Source organism: Euphorbia lathyris, chromosome 6 (assembly GCF_963576675.1).
Source record: "Euphorbia lathyris chromosome 6, ddEupLath1.1, whole genome shotgun sequence".
Classification (NCBI taxonomy): Eukaryota; Viridiplantae; Streptophyta; class Magnoliopsida; order Malpighiales; family Euphorbiaceae; genus Euphorbia; species Euphorbia lathyris.
This window is the reverse complement of record NC_088915.1, coordinates 19,499,845-19,519,680: the sequence shown is the minus strand read 5'-3', so window position 1 is coordinate 19,519,680 and position 19,836 is coordinate 19,499,845. Positions and strand designations below refer to the sequence as shown.

At 38.6% G+C, this 19,836-nt stretch overlaps 1 protein-coding gene across 1 annotated transcript; it reads right to left on the bottom strand.

Annotated features, from left to right (window-relative positions):
• Nucleotides 1–11,154: 11,154 nt before the first annotated feature.
• LOC136233609 (uncharacterized) lies at nt 11,155–19,434 on the bottom strand. Its single transcript, XM_066023340.1, has 9 exons — nt 19,327–19,434; nt 17,929–19,086; nt 17,241–17,502; nt 16,177–16,793; nt 15,272–16,044; nt 14,991–15,118; nt 14,832–14,933; nt 11,903–12,056; nt 11,155–11,737 (listed from the first exon to the last, which is right to left on the bottom strand). Exons 1-9 carry the CDS (start codon nt 19,432–19,434, stop codon nt 11,155–11,157), a joined length of 3,885 nt encoding a protein of 1,294 aa, XP_065879412.1.
• Nucleotides 19,435–19,836: the final 402 nt, after the last annotated feature.

Sequence of the window (19,836 nt, the reverse complement as noted above, 5' to 3'; positions counted from 1 at the left end):
CCCTGGCGTTGGATCTCCGCCACCCTCTAGGTCAGTACTCGGAACTAGCTTAAGCGATCCACCCTCGTCCATTAGGGACAGGAGAGTCGGGCATATGTTCTTCATGAAGGGAGGCGGATGTCTCCATAGAGGGGAACTCTATGGACACTGTGGGCGAACCGAGCCCACAGTGCGTGACCCGTTCTGGGATGAGGTTTAACCATAGGGAGAACCCCCATGACGGAATACTAATAAATGCATTGACGGGATCCTTCGGTAGGAGTTGGCTGGCTGAGACTTGGGGAAAGTTGAGGTGCCACATGGGGTTTTAACCTGGCCTAGAGTTGGCCCCGTGACATTTGGTATCAAAGCCTAAACTAAGCAAATGCCTTGTGAAGTATGTGGTAGTCTCTTAATTGAGCAAGACCTTTGTGAGGCAGGCGAGTAAGCTTTAACTAAACGAGTTCTTCATAAAGTGAGCGTGCCAACTTTAACTAAGCGAGTTATTCGCAGGGTAAACCAACAATGTTTTAACTAAACGAGTTCTTCATGGTGTGAGATAATGTTACTTGAACTAATCGAGTTCGTCGTGGTGTGAGCGAACATTGCTTCATCAAAGCGAGTCCTTTGAGATGTGGGCTAGCGATAGTAAAGATCCTAAATTTCCCTCAAACGAATTGACAGATGGAAATTTATGATGCTTTTCGATTTGATTGAAGCCCGTGCTTTAATAGAGCCAGTGTTGTGAGACTTTACCCAGTGTGTGGGAATGCGGAAATAGGAAAAAGTGAACTAAGATCACTAATGCACATGAATGCTAGACAGTGAATGAAATTGTACGCGATGCAGTCCCTTTAGGGGGGGGGAGAATGCATCATGGTTGTTCAGCATTTGACGCTCATGTGAAGTGGCATGGAGATGATCTAAAGAATAGATTATTGTCATATCCATATTATTGAGGCATAACCTGAATTCCGTCCTATCTGAATTCAGTAGAAAATTGTCTATGCCTTCTCAAGAGTCAAGGAAAACTCATTATAGAGTTATTTTCGGATTATATGGACACTGTCCATCGTACAGAAAGGGGCCCTTTTGCATGAAATTGTGGGTATCAATAGACATATTGGCCCAGTCTATCATGGCAGAGGATAGATATCAGATGTATTTACGAATATCGGGTGAGAACAACCCAGTGAAATGGTTCTTTGGCCATATAAGGCCTTGTGGAGATGAAATGACGGAAGATTCATTTGACTAAAGAAGGTCGTAGGAAGAATTGCAAAATTATCAACTGACCCATAGATGGTCACGAGATGAAATTGAGCAAATGTTATGGTTACAAGTAAATGTGAAAAATAAAAGAGAAAAATAAAAATAAAAAAGAAAAAAGGAAAGAAATGAAGGCCGTGATCACTCGAGAATATTCCCGCAGAAGCCAAGTCCATTGGGGCTTAGTACAAATCCGATAGAAGCCGAGGCCATGGAGGCTAATACAAATCTGGTAGAAACTGAGGCCATGAAGGCTAATACAAATCCGGCAGTGGCCGAGGCCATGAGGGATTACGTTGAAGATGAATAGTTATACTATTAATGTATTAAGGGGATGCCTGAGATAATTCATAGGTTTTATCCTTATTTGTAATGAGCTCTGTGGAGGGGACGTCAAAAACAACTCATGTACAAAAAGGACGTGTTTTGTGCAGGTATTGGCACCACAATAAACTTGAGAAAATGCAGAGCCTCAACAACAAAATGAACGTGGTTTTGTGTGTTGGAACCCCAACAAGCTTGAGGAATGTGAGGAGTCTCAACAACAAACAGGATATGTTCTCGACAGGACGTGTTTCGTGCAGGACACAGTTTCATACAGAACATGGTTTTGGTGTAGAATGTATTTCATGCAGGACATACTTTTGTACAAGATGTGTTTTGTGCAGGCAATTGAGCTCTATGAAGCTCGGGTCAGGCAAGCGAATTAAGCAAACAAGTCCAACATTTAATAAGTTAACAAGCAAAGGTTTTAGCAAACTGTGCACATGTCCAACCAAATAAGAGGCATTCTACTAGTTAGCTGAAATGTGAAACAACCAGAAGATCCTATCAAATCCTATGAAGGCAATGATCGATGAAATACGAGCTTAACTAAAGATTTGACAGAGGTAGATTGTAAGACCATCGATGGAAAACCCCACGATTTTTAGTTTTAGGTTTCAACTTTGACTTCGAGCTCATCCTGAGGGAGAAGGCGAAGCAACCCAACCATGACAATTGAGGCAGAACCAATGGTGACATTAGAGGCAGAAGTTTAATACAAAAGGAGGCAGGAGATGAAGCAAAGTTTGAACCGTCAACAGACAAGTCCAAGCTTGCCTTAGTTCTTACCATTTTATTGTGAATAAGGATGGCAATACCTAAAAACTATTCGGCTACCAACATTCACATTTTCATATTACGAATACTACGGCTTTCCTTTTGGTCCTTATTGCAAGGTACGAATTTGGAAGAAAGAAAGGGATCAAGAATAGCGAAGGTGAACATGTAGACATTGAAGCAAATATCCGCGACTTCTTGTTTGGCTCGTCGACATCAATAGTCTTTATCGATGTTCCAAACCCCGCTCTATGGGGACGTTGAGCAACTGAGTGGGGGAGGGGAAGTGGGTCCCACATGGACCCCATTTATGGTATATTATAGTATATTAAGGTATATTATGGAAGAGTAAGATAGATAAAGATGCATTATGGAAGAAGAGAAGAAGACTCGGAGAACAGTCGTTAGTATAAGAAGACTAGGAGATGATACGTGGAGACAGAGTAGAAAGAGTATCAGAGGATATGATCTATGGAGGAAGAGTACTCGGATGGAAATACGAGTTGATAGGAAAAGAATTTTTCAAAACTTCAAAAACCTTTGAAAAGTACTTTTGCTATAGTCAAGGAATGGAGTTTATAATTGCAGCGCAAGTAAATATCTTCAGTCGAAGATGCTCAAGTTGTAGATTACAAAAATAGCAAAGTGATGGTCGAATTTGAAACCATCTCTAGTGAGAAGCGAACAACATGAAAGCTCAATCAGAGTTAAAATGCAAGCGGAGATCTGTTGGAAACAAGAATGTCGATAGCTTGGTGGAACCTCAGTAGCATTCAGATAGAAGTGAATCTCTCACAACAGGATTTGAACCCGATCAACGGGGAGTTTGATCCTCTGAGTGGGGGAGAGTGTAAAAGGGGGAGTTTGGCCATCTGCAAACTCAACCCCAAGCATTGGCAAAGCTACGAGAAGGATTCAGCATGGAGTGGCGAATGGGGCATGCCAACGTTCGCTAATGGAAGAGGCAGAGTTGGCATAAGGAACACAATAGGGGTCAGGGACTACCCTGGCGTTGGATCTCCGCCACCCCTGGGTCAGTAGTCGGAACTGGCTTACGCGATCCACCCTCGTCTATTAGGGATAGAAAAGTCGGGCATACGTCGTTCGTGAAGGGAGACAGATGTTTCCATAGAGGGGAACTCTATGGACAATGTGGGCGGACCGAGCCTATAGTGTGTGCCTCTTTCTAGGGTGAGGTCTAACCAAAGGGATATTCTCCGGGACGGAATACCGACATATACATTGACGGGACCCTTCGGTAGGAGTTGGTTGTCCCAGACTTGGGAAAATTCAAGGCGCCACACGGGGTTTTAGTCTGGCCTAGAGTTGGCCCCGTGACGCACAGCACGCGCGTGACACATGTGTCGCGACGTGTCTGGTGCGCCTCATGCGTGTTGGCAGGCTACTCTCCAGCACGTCAGACAGTCAGATGTGCGGCAACATGCTGTCTCCCCCTTTTCGCACAGTAGGTTTTCTGAATTTAAATTGATTAAAGGCTTGGAAATCCCCTTTTTGACCTTGCTTTATTTGCTTTTTCCAATTGACACCCTAAAATCCTAATTAAGCCTATAAATATTAGCTCTTAGACAAGTTTTTAAGGGACTGAAAATTAAACTGTTTATAGCCGAAACTTTATCGAAACAACCCGAACAAATTCCAATTTTTTGATACATACAATTCGTGGTCCATTAGTCGGGATTTTCTAAAAATACATTGACATAAATGTTTCTGAGGGAACATATTATATTTACAATAGTCCTTTTTTCAAAAAAATTGTACGGTAAAATATACATTGTTCATCCTTTTTTCAAATATTACAAGTTAATAGTATTGATTTAATCGATTCACTTTATCCATAACAATGATTCTGAATAAACGAACCAATTTTAGATAAATTTCATCTCACGAGTGTGTAGATACCTATAGTTATCCAAATTCTTTAATTTCGTTCAATTCAGTCCTCTTTGATTGGTTTTCAATTTAATTAATTGGTGAATTTTTAATTGTATTCCATATATCAATAAACTTTTCTTTTTGCTTTTATTTATTTATATTTTTTAATAACATTCGTTTCAATCATTTTAATCCTTGATTTAAATACGTTCCTTTAATTCATTTTAATTCTTAGTTTAGAACTTTCTATTTTATTCGTTTTAATCCGTAATTTAATAGTTTTCTGTTTTATTCACATTAGTCCTTAAGTTGAAGTTTGCTCTTTCTATCGATTTGGTCTCTAAATAAACTTTTCAATTTTAGTCCTTTGTCCATTTTTACTCAATAATTAATTATATAATTATGTTACTTATTTCTAATATTATTGATTTAACCGATTCATTTTATCCATAACAATGATTCCGCATAAACAAACCAATTTTAGATAAATTTCATCTCACAACCATTTGGATACCTATAATTATTCAAATTGTTTAATTTCGTTCAATTTAGTCCTTTTGATTGCGTTTCAATTTAACTAATTAGTGATTTTTTTTGGTAGGAAAAACTAATTAGTGAATTTTTAATTGTATTTCCATGTATCAATAAACTTTTCTTTTTACTTTTATTCATTTATATTTTTTAATAACTTTCTTTTTAATAATTTTAATCCTTAATTTGAATACGTTCTTTTAAATCATTTTAATCCTTAATTTAGAACTTTCTATTTTATTCGTTTTAATCCATAATTTAAGAATTTTCTATTTTATTCACATTAGTCCTTAAGTTGAAGTTTGCTGTTTCTTTCAATTTGGTCCTAAATAAATTTTTCAATTTAGCCATTTGTCCATTTGTACACCATAATTAAATGTATAATTATGTTACTTATTTCTCACATACTATTTTACTTGATAGAAGTATTGTTTTGGTGCAGATTGAAAACCAGGCTAATACATGTCTCGGAACACTGTGTATGACTTTGGGTTAGTCGGTCTTGATTTTCTGTAATTTCATTTATATTATTGCTGCAACTTAAGTTTAATAATATTTTTATAATGTTATTTGAGTTTCGTTTGTCTTAAGAAAAATGTTTTTTAAATTTTCATAACCGTTTTTAATATAATAAAAATAAAAATGAAAGTAGTAGTACACAACTTAATTAATAGATGAAAACAAGAAAACGAAGAATAATAGATAAAAACGTAAATTGGCCCTATCCGATGGATGGAGTTAATTTTATTGAATAAAAGTAGTACTAGTAGTAGTATACAACTTAATTAATATTAAGGAGTATACTAGCTAGTAATTATTCATGAAATAGTAGTAGATAGGGATGCTATATATAGCATCAATATAACAAGGAGATCGGAGTTTAACAATGAGGAAATTTATCATTGTAACGAGGGGTGTGGAGAGATGCACATAAGAAGGTATTCTTCAAACACGGGTCACCAAGATTAGCTATTATCTTGAGTGAAGGAGTAGTACCGCATATATATTCTATCCCACCGCACTTATCCTTATTTTCACAACCACAATCTCCAAGGACTTTCGCATGTGATCCAGCTACAGCTCCAGCTCCAGCTCCAGCTCCAGCAGCAGCAGCATCATCAGCAGGAGCATCAACAGGATTTTCTCCGATTGGATTTGCATCGGCCATTGTTAATTAATTTGGAAAAATGAGATAATATGTTTTTTGGTTGGGTTGGTTGAGTCTAAAACATCCTATCTATCCTTGTATATATACCTCATAAATCATAAATTCATCTGATCTGATTTTTAATGTTTTTTGAATCTTATAAACGTTTTAATCATTTTGAATCTTATAAATGTTTTCAATCTTATAAATGTTTTAATCATTGGGTCATAATGTATATCATCATACTGCAAACCTATTAATTATATTAATTCAGTTTTAATTTTATCAAATGCCTAATTCAATGATTACTTGTTTCATATTTGGTTATAGTTTGTGCTATTTAATTTAGGGACTTCAAAATATTTAGGTATAGTTTGGTTCCTAACTAATATTTTTTTTATCAAATGCCTAATTCTTTCTTTTTCGTTCGACAATTAATTAGTTTAAGAAAAATCCTTTTGATGATGAGGACATCTCTTATTCGAGGGAGCAGGAACCAAGTCATGCGGAGCGTGGGCTCAGCGTTCATGAAGGAGGGAGAGACCAAGCCAAGAAGAACCGTTTCCAGGACCTCACACACGCGGAGTGTGAGTTAGATCACGCGGAGCGTGGCTGCCCAGCTCGAGGGAACACCTATTTTTATTTCAAAATCATCCTCTCATATCTATCGATCATATGTTTCACATTTCACGTGAAAAACGTAAAAACATGAAATATGGTAAAAAAGGAAAAAAGAAAAAAAAAAAGTGAAAATGGTAAAAATGGGAGAAGTCAGAAAAATGATAAAAACAAGAAAACATGAAAAACAGAAAAAAAAAAATGTGAAAATGGTAAAAACGAGAGAAATGGTAAAAATGGGAAAAGCCAGAAAAAGGATAAAAACGAGAGAACATGAAAAACAAGTAAAGGATAAAAACGTGGAAAATGAAAATTTGAACAAGCATTTTTTTTGGCACTCCGAAGTCAACCTTTTGTTTATCATACTTTGCTCCATTATACATATTTTTATAAGACTTCTCCAAAGTATGGGTAAACAATCGTTTTTCAAACCGTTTACTTTGAAAAAAGTTTTGTTTCATAATGCACAAAACACAATAATAATACTGGGGCAACTAAAGACACTAGAGTCGAAGCCCTACAATGAAAATCTTTCAAAGATGTTTGGAAAATACGATAAAAAATGATCACGGAAAAATAACTCGTGAGTAAGTTAAAGTAATCATTTTCCCATTTAAAACCAAATTTTTCAGAGAACCAAATTAAATTTTGGAAAATCTTAGAGATTCGTGTCCCCCAAGAGTGTCGTAACTCACTTTTCCGAGCTCAATTTAGGGGTTTAACGAGGAAGTTGTGACTCGGTGAAATTTGAAACCAAATTGCACAACAATAACCTTAGATTGCGTCATTTTTAGCCACAGGTCGTGCACAAAAAAATGGGCTCGTTGAAACAAGCACAACGGAATAAGAGTCATCGAAATCAGATATCGAAGGATATGCTCGGGCCATAAATCCACGAAAGAAGTTTTTTCAGGGGAGGACACATGTGGACACGTCGATACCACACGCCAAACACGTGTCTGTGTTCTCTAGGTTGTGCACAGTTTTAGGGGGGAGTTTGTCCATAGCCAAACTAAACCCCAAGCATTGCAAAAGCTACGAGAAGGCTTCGACATGGAGTGGAGAATGGGGCATGCCAACGTATGATGATGGAAGAGGCGGAGTTAGCATAAGGAACACTATAGGGGATATGGACTGCCCTGGCGTTGGATCTCCGCCACCCTTTAGGTCAGTACTCGGAACTAGCTTAAGCGATCCACCCTCGTCCATTAGGGACAGGAGAGTCGGGCATATGTTCTTCGTGAAGGGAGGCGGATGTCTCCATAGAGGGGAACTCTATGGACACTGTGGGCGAACCGAGCCCACAGTGCGTGACCCGTTCTGGGACGAGGTTTAACCATAGGGAGACCCTCTATGACGGAATACTAATAAATGCATTGACGGGATCCTTCTGTAGGAGTTGGCTGGCTGAGACTTGGGGAAAGTCGAGGTGCCACATGGGGTTTTAACCTGGCCTAGAGTTGGCCCCGTGACATTTGGTATCAAAGCCTAAACTAAGCAAATGCCTTGTGAAGTATGTGGTAGTCTCTTAATTGAGCAAGACCTTTGTGAGGCAGGCGAGTAAGCTTTAACTAAACGAGTTCTTCGTGAAGTGAGCGTACCAATTTTAACTAAGCGATTTCTTCGCAGGGTAAACCAACAGTGTTTTAACTAAACAAGTTCTTCATGGTGTGAGATAATGTTGCTTAAACTAATCGAGTTCGTCGTGGTGTGAGCGAACATTGCTTCATCAAAGCGAGTTCTTTGAGATGTGGGCTAGCGATAGTAAAGATCCTAAATTTCCCTCAAACGAATTGACAGATGGAAATTTATGATGCTTTTCGGTTTGATTGAAGCCCATGGTTTACTAGAGCCAGTGTTGTGAGACTTTACCCAGTGTGTGGGAATGCGAAAATAGGAAAAAGTGAACTAAGATCACTAATGCATGTGAATGCTAGACAATGAATGCATACTCCCTACGGTAGTGGGCGATGGAATTGTACGCGATGCAGTCCCTTTAGGGGGGGAGAATGCGTCATGGTTGTTCAACATTTGACGCTCATGTGAAGTGGCATGGAGATGATCTAGAGAATAGATTGTTGTCATATCTATATTATTGAAGCATAATATGAATTCCGTCCTATCTGAATTCAGTAGAAAATTGTCTATGCCTTCTCAAGAGTCAAGGAAACTCATTATAGAGTTATTTTCGGATTATATGAACACTGTCCATCGTACAGAAAGGGGCCCTTTTGCAGGAAATTGTGGGTATCAATAGCCATATTGGCCCAGTCTGTTGGTCCCTTGTATGATTGCAAGTATAGTTCCAAGGGGGGGGGGGGTTAGGAACTATTTAAACTTTTTTGCAATTTTAGGCAGACTTCTTTTTCTACAGAAAAAGATTTGAACAGCGGCGCTGAGTAAACAAAAAGATACTGGCTTAGTCAACAGGTGACTAGGTCAGTTTCTTAGCTTGAGTCAGAAAATAGCACTTAGAGTCTATTCCTGAGCTCAGACGTTCAACGCGCACAACTCAACTTGACCTCTTTACTTGGTCAGTTTTTGATTGTTTAAGCAAGCAATATAAATAAGGAGTTATAGGTTTAGAAATACTTCACTCAGCAGATTTATCCAGGTTCGGCTTCTTCTAAGCCTACGTCCTGTCCCCGGAACACCTCCGAGATTTCAAATCCTCTACTGAGCTGTTTAAAGGTAGAGCCTCAAACCTTTTACAATATCAGCAATTGAGTATGACAAGAGTACCTTCCTTTATACTTCTACTCAATCCTAATCTCTCCGCTGAGTACTTAAAACCGAGTACTCAGCCTCTCCTTTCTATCTCTAGAAATGATAAGTGTTGTTGTCCTAATACAAAGATGTGCTAAGACACTTTAGATGATTGAGGATCAATCACTCTAGACTTTTACACAAATGAATAAGCTTGTAGTGTAAGAATTTGCTTTGCTTTTGATGGAGAACTTTTATACACGTTTGGTCAGCGTAACGGCTTTAGCTCAAAGTTCTCTGTTGAATGTGGATTCTGAATGCTCTATTTATAGAGAGCTGTGAGAAATAACCGTTGGAGGGAAACGGCTACAGGTCGTTTTCACTCAGTCTGTCAGCAGTTCTCTTGGCCAATCAGATTCCAGCATCTTCTGTTCTTCGGTCAGTGTGACAGTATGTTCCTCCATTTTAGGTAACGTCAACCAGACAGCTTGCTGCGTCTTCTGATCTTTACTAAAGGAGGAAATACTTTGTCTGGAAGCTGTCTTGTGGTCAGCGGCTGTCTTGTATATTTTGTCGAGACAACTTAGCAGGTTCTAGCCGAAGTTGTCTACGTGGATCTTCTGGATCCTTCTTTGCTCAGCATGCGTTTCATCACTTCAACGGCAGCGTTTTGAAATACGCGGGCTGAGTGATCTTGGGCTTGTTTGACTTAGGCCTTGACTTCCATATAGGGCTTGAGCCTTATGATCTTTATGTCTTATAATAAATTATAAACTCAACATTGAACAAACACATTAGTAGCAATAAATCAAAGCATTTAAACTTAGTGTGTTGTAGAATATTTAATTTTACTTAATTAATTTTGTCAAATCAAAATCCTGTGGAAAGATGTTTCAACAAACTCCCCCATTTTGATGTTGGCAAAACTAATCAGCAAGGAACTCAGCGTTGAGCTCCCCCATGATAGTTGACCTTTTTGATTAAGTGAACTCCCCCGTCAGGGCTGAGCTACTGACTTAGTTTTATTCTAAACATTCTAAGGTTTAATTGAATAAGTCTAAGATCAGTTTTCGGGTATAGGTCAGCTTATGGGACATATTCTATTTTACTCAGTATTAGCGGAAGTAAAGTATAGTGACAGAGCGCTGAGTAATTTATTTGTTCAATGGTTTAGTTTAGACAGGTTCAAACATTAATTTCTACGCATCATGCATTCAGATAATACTTAGCATTTGAAAGGAATAACAAAAGAAGTTAGGCATATTGAATTGCTTGATAAAAAATAAAAATAAAAGTAAAAAGGACATTCATAGGGAATTCCTAACTTCTAAATTCTTCCCTAACTTCTAACTTTGAGTTCCTTCTCCTGAATTGCCACTTTTCTCCCTCATTTTGCCAGCATCAACAGTAGGCAAATTCCCGGTACGGGCAGTGGACTTGGTCAGTTCTTGCAGCAGATGAATTTGACCCTCCAAAGAATTCATGTGATTGACCATAGTCAACATGAGTTCGGTCATTTTGGTCATTTGAGTTTGGGTTGGTTACTGCGCCTGAACCGAAGAGAAGTGGTTGATCAGGTCATGGATTTCACGCAAAATTTGGTGAGTTACAGATGGATGAGAGGACTGATCTTGAGTGGACTGGTTATGGTTTGGTGGAGGATGAACTTGTTCTTTAAGCAGAGTGTGAGCTGAGGCAATAACACGCCGTCCTGATTCAGTAGCACCTATGTGTGCAAATTGGGTAGGAGTGGGCTCGCACTGAGTGCCTTGAGTAGCAACAGGACTATGGGGTGTGTTGACTTCAGGTGCTGAGTTGTTCTGGTATTGAGTTGGAGGTGGAATTTGAGCTTCTTTTGGACTAGCAGGGTTTTTGGCTTGTTTCTCATTTTGAGTAACAGAGGCTTGTTTTTATGGAGAATCCTCTTGAGTGATGTTGGGCTCAAGAACAGTTTCTTCTTCCTTATCCATATCTCCTGCTGTTCTCATTTTCTTCTGAGCTGACTCAGCTATTTCCTGATCAGCTTTCTTCTTGTTTCTTTGCATTAGCCTTACTTTTCTTGGGACAGTACGAAAATCCTTCGAGCAGGTTCCCTTTTTCTTCTCCTTCTCAGCTTGAGCAATCTCAGATGGCACAGTAGAAGTATACTCAGTTTTAGGTTCATTTGTTGGTTCTGTACCTTCATCAGATTGAGCAGTTTCAGAAGACTGCTCCAGATCTGTTAGATTTTCCATTTCTCCAATGGCTTGCTCAATCTCAGCCATAATATCCTCCTTCTCGGTGTTTCCATTTCTGTCATATCCTTTCAAGGGTTGACTATGTGATAGTCCATTTAACAGACCTGCAGTGATAACATTTCCTGATGAACTTATTTCACCTATAGTCTCTATATTCTTGTCCTGTATTATCTTTGTGATGAGATAACCCAAACGGAGCTTCCTTCCACTTCGTTGAAAAGCTCCGACCAAAAAGACAGGAAGATTGAATGGAGTGCTGGTCAGCATATGCCAGATGAAACATTGTCCAAAGTTGGAGGCGGATGAGGGTGAGCTGAGTTTAGGAAAGATGAAGTTGGTCAGCATGAAGTGGACCATCTTCTGATTTTTGCCCATGCAGGTGCTGGGTACTTCTCCTTTGTGGTCTCTGGGTTTACAGAACCCCTTCATCTTTTCTGCGATGGCTTTTGGTATTGGCTCCTTTGTTGTCCTGAACTGGATCCCTGTGTTTGGTAGATCTAGCAGTGTTGCTAGATAATCAGGAGTTATCACTATCTTTTGACCTTTAACTGTGGTCTCTAAGTAGTCAGAGTCATCTGCATCAATGTGCAGGTTGGAGTAGAATTCTCTCACTATCGTGGGATAGGTTTGTCCGGAAAGGGAGAAGAGACCTTTCCATTTGTTCTTTTCGATCCATTCACAGAATGGTTTCGCAGAAGAGACGAAACCAGAAGGAAAGTATCGGCTCCTTAGTACTTCTTGATTCTTGGTCCAAGAGTGTACCTTAATCATCCTTCTTATCATGCTAGTTGAAGGACCAGCCTGATTAGTGGTTTTGAGGGTTGGAGAGAGGGTACTTTTGCTATAGGACATTTTTGAAGTTCTGAAGTTCTTAAGTGCTTAAGGAAAATTCTGAAGCTTTCTAAAGTTCAGTACGCGTAGAGAGAAGGTAGTGGGGAAATACCCACTATTTATAGATTTTTTAACTTAGGTTTCCGTTTGAATTTAGGTCGATTTTGCCCTTGGGTTGTCCAATCGGCAGAAACCCTGACATTTATGACATTTTAAGACGTATTCGGCGCATGCGCAGTACAGGTGTCATTACGCGTGTGGTGGCATTAAATGCTAATAATTACTTTTACTCAGCGTGTGTTGTTATAAACGTTTCATATTCTGAGTAGTCAGTTTTGTTCAACGGATAGTTATAGAGATTAGTTACTCGGCATGAGATAACTCACTCAGTGTGCATTTGTTTCTGGGCATGTGATTTTGAATGAAAATCTTTAGGCACTCAGCATGGTATCACTCATTCAGCATGCATCATATCACATTTTTACTTAGGAATTTTAAGACAGTGGATTAAACATACCAATGGCTTCTCTCAGTATGCTGAATTGCTCTCGTGCTAGAGGCTTTGTAAAGATATCAGTAAGCTGCTCATCTGTTGGCACATAAGTCAGCTTAATTTCTTTCTTGAGTACATGATCTCTGATGAAGTGATGTCTTATGCTGACATGCTTCATCCTGCTGTGCTGAATTGGGTTCTTTGAGAGGTCAATTGCACTTTTGTTGTCGCATTTGACTTCAATTGTCTTTGTTTGAACACCATAATCTTCAAGCTGTTGCTTAATCCATAGGACTTGAGCAACACAGCTTCCAGCAGCAATGTACTCAGCTTCAGTTGTGGATAGGGCTACTGACGCCTGCTTCTTGCTGAACCAAGATACAAGACAGCTTCCTAGGAAATGGCATCCTCCAGAGGTGCTTTTTCTTTCGAGCTTGTCCCGTCCATAGTCAGCGTCAGTGTATCCAATGAGTGTAAAGTCATGAGTATTTGGATACCACAAACCTGCATTTACTGAGCTTTGCAAATATCTAAGGATCCTTTTTACAGCTATGTAATGGGATTCCTTAGGGTTAGCCTGATATCTAGCACAATAACATACTGAGAACTGAATGTCCGGCCTACTTGCTGTTAAGTAAAGTAAAGAGCCAATCATACCTCGGTACAACTTGCTGTCTACTGACTTACCATTCTCATCAGCACAGAGGACAGTGTCAGTGCCCATAGGAGTGGATATTGGCTTACAATGTTCTAGTTCATATTTCTTCAATATCTCCTTGGCATATTTAGCTTGACTGATGAATATGACATTCTTTCCTTGTTTAATTTGAAGTCCAAGGAAGAAGTTGAGTTCTCCCATCATTGACATTTCGAATTCAGTCTGCGTTTTCTTGCTAAATTCCTTGCACATAGATTCATTAGTAGCACCAAATATGATGTCATCTACATATATTTGTGCCAGCAGGGTATCTTTACCCTTTCTCTTAATGAATAAGGTTGTATCAGCTTGACCTCTGACATAATTTCTAGTTAGTAAGAAGTTGGTCAGCCTCTCATACCAAGCACGTGGTGCTTGCTTGAGACCATACAGAGCCTTTTTGAGTTTGTAAACGTGGTTTGGGAACTTAGAATCCTCAAACCCTGGAGGCTGATTGACATAGACTGATGTGATATTGGTTATGAAAAAGAGATAATAACCAAATCAACAAGTTTTCCCGATCTATCTTAAGGAATTAATAGAATCAAATAACAAACATAAATTGGTGATAACAAACCAATCCCAAAGAATTAAAGACAATGAAAGGAGATCTGACCTTACACCTTCGAATAATTAAATTGGAACCTGAGTGTTTGGCGATTCACAAGTACCTTACCAAAATACTTGTTCACGATCAAGATAATATTGCAAGAATGATGACCCGGTCTCTCAAGCTCACAATAAAGAATTCAATCCCGGATTGAAAATAATTCCCAAAGGAAAAGAAGAACTTTTGTTCATAAAAATATTGATTTCTGATTGATGAAAATAATGAAGAATACAAGCCTTTATATAGGCTACAAAATAAACCTAAACCTAAACTAAAAAGAAAGTTGAATCCTAGTGCATCAAGGTAAAAGAAATCCTAATTAGACAAGGAAAAACATTAAATTCGTTTTTGTCCTTTAGAGCCCAATTTCAGCCCATTAATTAACATTATTTGGGCCTTTTAATTAGCTAGAAATAAGCCCAATCAAACCTATAAGGTTATAGCATTAATTTTAATGAGTCCCAATGGGTTTTGCACATGCCAAACACATGCAAGTCCAAAGCTTCTCTTAAAATATGATCAACCTTTTTACATATCACTATTATGGGCTTGGGCTTGAATACAACACAAAAACACACCATCTTTAATGACTTCGCTAGAATTCATTCCTTGTTTAAAGAAGCTCAAGATGAGTCCATTAAGCATTTGTTGGTCTTTCTTTGCACGATTCTTCGTCATAGGTCCAATTGACAGCTCCAATGGATCCCTCATGCTTCTACTAGGCTCCTTAACTCCAAGCTCCTTTGTTCCATGCTCTTGTGCTTTTGATATCACATCATTCCCTCTCTCTTGAAAAGGATTTGTCCTCAAATCTTCATCTCCTACATCAAACAAAGATAAATCAGCCACATTAAAAGTTGCATGCACACTATACTCACCTGGCAAGTCGAGCTTGTAGGCATTATCCCCAATTCGTGCGACTACTTGAAATGGACCATCGCCTCTAGGATGTAGCTTTGATTTTCTCTGAGCGGGGAACCTTTCCTTGCGCATATGCAACCACACCCAATCACCGGGTTCAAATAGAACACATTGTCGACCCTTGTTAGCTTGCTTTGCATAATGCTCATTCTTCTTCTCCAGTTGTTGTTTCACTTGTTCATGTAACTTAAGCACCATTTCTGCCTTTTTCTTTCCATCTAAACTTTTCCTTTCATCAACAGGCAAAGGGATCAAGTCTAATGGTGTCAAAGGATTAAAACCATAAACAATTTCAAATGGTGAGAAGTTAGTAGATGAATGTATAGCCCTATTATAAGCGAACTCAATAAATGGTAGGCATTCTTCCCATGACTTAAGATTCTTTTGAATAACTGCCCTAAGAAGTTGTCCTAAAGTTCTATTTACTACTTCGGTTTGACCATCAGTTTGAGGGTGACAAGAAGTAGAAAACAACAGTTTAGTCCCCAATTTATTCCACAAAGTCTTCCAAAAATAGCTTAAAAACTTAGGATCTCTATCACTAACTATACTCTTTGGCATCCCATGCAGACGAACAACCTCTCTAAAGAACAAGTTAGCAATATTAATAGCATCATCAGTTTTATGGCATGGTATGAAATGTGCCATCTTAGAAAAGCGATCTACAACCACAAATATGGAATCATTACCTCTCTTAGACCTAGGTAAAGCCATCACAAAATCCATGGATATAGCAGTCCAAGGTTCATTCGGCACAGGTAATGGAGTGTATAAACCATGAGGCATAACTCTAGACTTAGCTTTCTTACAATTAATACAACTAGCACATATTCTTTCCACATCACGTTTCATATGAGGCCAAAAGAAATGTTCAGAAATCATGTCCAAAGTCTTAGCAACCCCAAAATGCCCCATCAAGCCTCCACCGTGGGCTTCCCTCACAAGAAATTCTCTATGTGAACATTTAGGCATGCATAATCGATTATCTCTAAATAAGTAGCCCTCATGTCTATAAAATTTTCCAAAAGCAGTAAGTTCACAAGCTTTATAAATAGATGCAAAGTCTAGATCATCAACATATAATTCTTTGATATACTCAAATCCTAAACACTTAGCATGCATCACATTCAATAAGCTAACTCTCCTACTTAATGCATCAGCAACTACGTTTTCCTTCCCTTGCTTATACTTAATCACATAAGGAAACGTCTCTATAAATTCCACCCACTTGGCATGTCTTCGGTTCAATTTTTGTTGACCCTTAAGATGTTTCAAGGATTCATGATCGGTGTGGATCACAAACTCTTTAGGCCATAAATAATGTTGCCACATTTGCAAAGCCCTAACTAATGCATAGAGTTCTTTATCATAAGTGGGATAGTTTAAGGTTGCACCACTAAGTTTTTCACTAAAGAAGGCTATAGGTCGACCCTCTTGCATTAAAACAGCACCAATCCCTACTCCCGACGCATCACACTCAATTTCAAACGATTTATCAAAGTTTGGAAGTGCTAAAACGGGGGCAGAAGTTAGTCTTGCCTTAAGCATCTCAAAAGCATCCTCTTGTGCTTTGCCCCACTTAAAGCCAACATTCTTTTTTATTACCTCGGTTAGTGGTGCGGCAATGGTACTGAAGTTCTTCACAAACCTCCTATAGAAACTCGCCAAGCCATGAAAGCTCCTCACCTCGGTAACTGAATTTGGCGTTGGCCACTCTTGAATGGCTTTCACCTTTTCAATATCAACAGAAACTCCTTGTGCTGAAACAATAAAACCCAAAAACACAACTTTCTCCATGCAAAATGAGCACTTAGAAAGGTTAGCGTATAATTTCTGTTCTCTCAAAACATCTAATACAACCTTAACATGTTCTATGTGTTCTGCCTCAGATTTAGAATAGATAAGAATGTCATCAAAATAAACAACAACAAATTTACCTATAAACTCTCTCAAAACATGATTCATTAATCTCATGAAAGTACTAGGTGCATTTGTTAAACCGAAAGGCATAACTAACCACTCATATAAACCATGCTTAGTCTTAAAAGCCGTTTTCCATTCATCTCCTAATGACATGCGAATCTGATGGTACCCACTCTTAAGATCTATTTTAGTGAAAATAACAGCCCCATTTAATTCATCCAACATATCATCTAACCTAGGGATAGGATGACGATACTTTACCGTGATTTTATTGACGGCTCTACAATCGATGCACATCCGCCAAGTTCCATCTTTCTTTGGTACTAGGATGACTGGTACAGCACACGGACTCATAGATTCACGAATCAACCCTTTTGCCATTAGTTCCTCGACTTGCCTTTGTAGTTCTTTTGTCTCCTCAGGGTTACTTCTATAGGCTGGTCGATTTGGAATTTGTGCTCCGGGAACAAAGTCAATTTGATGCTCAATTCCTCGAATCGGGGGTAACTTATTAGGCATCTCTTCGGGGAATAAATCCTTGAATTCCTGCAAAAGAGGGGAAATACTAGAAGGAAGGTTAGACTGACTTACAGAAGATAAACAAAAACTCTTACAATAAAATAATAATAAATTTTTGTTTTCAAAATCAGCTTGCTTTACATCCCTCAATTTAGCATATAAAGATAGATTTTGGCTTTTGTTAATGCTCCTCTCTTTTTCTCTCCTCTCACCCTCATTTCTCGACCTCACTAATGCCTTTTCACTCACCTCTTCTCTCTTCACACCCTCACTGATTTTATCACTCTTATTTTCTCTCGCCTTAACCTTTTCCCTTCTCACAGATTGTTCTTGTAACATTCTTTGCATGTAGAGCTGATCTTCAAACACTTCAGCAGGTGATAAAGGTGGCAAAATATACTTCTTCCCATCCTTAGCAATAGTAAATTTATTTGTTCGACCATGATGTAGTGCTGATCGATCGAATTGCCAAGGCCTCCCCAATAACACATGACATGCTTGCATAGGTACTACATCACATAATACCTCATCAGAAAAAGAACCAATAGAAAAGTTCAGAAGCACCTGTTTAGTAACTTTGAGTTCGTTACTATCATTCAACCATTGTAACCGATAAGGATTGGGATGTGGAATTGTTGATATCCCTAATCGGCTTGCTAACACATTGCTTACCACGTTGCAACAACTTCCTCCATCAATAATTAGTAAGCATGTTTTTCCAAGTATGTTGCAATGAGCATGAAAGATGTGCTCTCGTTGCTCAATGTCACCACTCACTCCCATCTTCAATGTTCTACGAGTGACTAAGTTAACTCCATGTCCTCCTTTACTATCCACCTCTTCTATATCACTACAATCTTCTAAGGTGGGCATATCATCTGATTCATGTTCGGACTCACTTTCGGATATTAACTCACCATGCTTCATAACCATCGCCTTTTGATTCGAACACTCTCTTGCATAGTGCCCTCTCCCTTGGCACTTAAAACACACAATTTCACGAGTTCTTGTGGGTTTTTCAGTAGTTTTGTATTTTGGAGTAGTTCCACCAATTTGCAACTTCCCAAATGCTTTTGAATCAACCTGAGGCGTTTGGTCACTTTTAGAGCTAAATTCAGATTTAGTTTTGAAATTACCTCTTGGATCTGACTTCCATGGAGTGGAAGTAGTGCCTTTGAACTTTGATCTCCCTTTCTCAACCTCTTGAAGTTGTCTCTCAATTTTTATCGCTTTATGGAGCATCTCGTCCATGTGGAAATAAGTTTGTAGCTCAAGAGGGTTGCGAATCTCCCTCTTCATTCCCATGAGAAATCTAACCATGGTAGCTTCCTCATCTTCTTGTATATCAGCTCGGATTAGTGCCATCTCCAATTGTTTGTGATAATCTTCAACAGATTGGTTACCTTGAGACATGGATTGGAGTTCTTTCAACAACTCCTTATAATAGTGAGCCGGCACAAATCTCTTTTTCATGACCTTCTTCAATTCACCCCATGTTCTTATGGGTTCATCACCATCTCTTTTTCTTGTGCGCTTTAATTGGTCCCACCAAACAGCCGCATATTCAGTTAGTTCGGATACTACAAGTTTCACCTTCTTCTCCTCGGAATACTCATGTATGTCAAAGATTGTTTCAACCTTTCGTACCCAATCAAGATACGCCTCTGGGTCACTAGCTCCTCGAAAAGTAGGCATTTTAAGTTTGATAGCATTAAGATTACTATCTTTTCGATCGTTACCCCTTTTTCGGTATCCAAACTGCTCCTCCTCTTCAGACTCGGATAGTTCATCATCAAAATTCAATCTCCCGCGTCCTCCTTTCTTTTGGCTTGATTTCTTTTGGTTTGAAACCAAATCAGCCACAATAGCCCCTAACCTCTTCATCTCACCTACAATAGCTTGTTGCCATTCTTTAGAATCAACATCGTTAACGTTGTCCTTTTTAGGTTCGTTAGACATGACAAAATATATAAAGAATGAAAGAAAAGTGAAATCTAGTCTAAAGCAAGAAAAGAAGAAAAAGAAAGTAAAAGAAGTACCTCACAACCGGTTCAATCACTCTTTTATATTATCTTGATAGATCACAAGGATTATCTCGGATAATATAAATGCCAATGAAGCAAAAGAATGACAAAATAAAGTAGAGCAGAAACTAGAAGCAAAGAAGACTAATATTGTAACGATAACCAAAGTTTAGCACACTAAGAATAGAATAAAAGACGATTTTCGAAGAAGAGACAAATGTTTGAAAGAAATTTTAAGAATGTGTGTTTAGCATGCAAATTCTAGAAAACTTGTAACTTTAGTACAAACAATGAGCCGATTTTTTTTTTTTTTTTTCCTTTTTTTTTTTTTCCTTTT

What these genes read in the sequence shown, in the direction of transcription:
- LOC136233609 (XM_066023340.1), bottom strand. Translation starts at nt 19,434, where the DNA reads ATGTCTAACGAACCTAAAAAGGACAACGTTAACGATGTTGATTCTAAA. An exon ending in TTGCTGATGCATTAAGTAGG is followed by an intron (nt 16,045 to 16,176) that starts AGAGTTAGCTTA and finishes GGAAAATTTTAT; the next exon opens with AGACATGAGGGCTACTTATT. An exon ending in GCTTGGAGTTAAGGAGCCTA is followed by an intron (nt 12,057 to 14,831) that starts GTAGAAGCATGA and finishes ACATTGATGCAG; the next exon opens with ATGACTCTGACTACTTAGAG.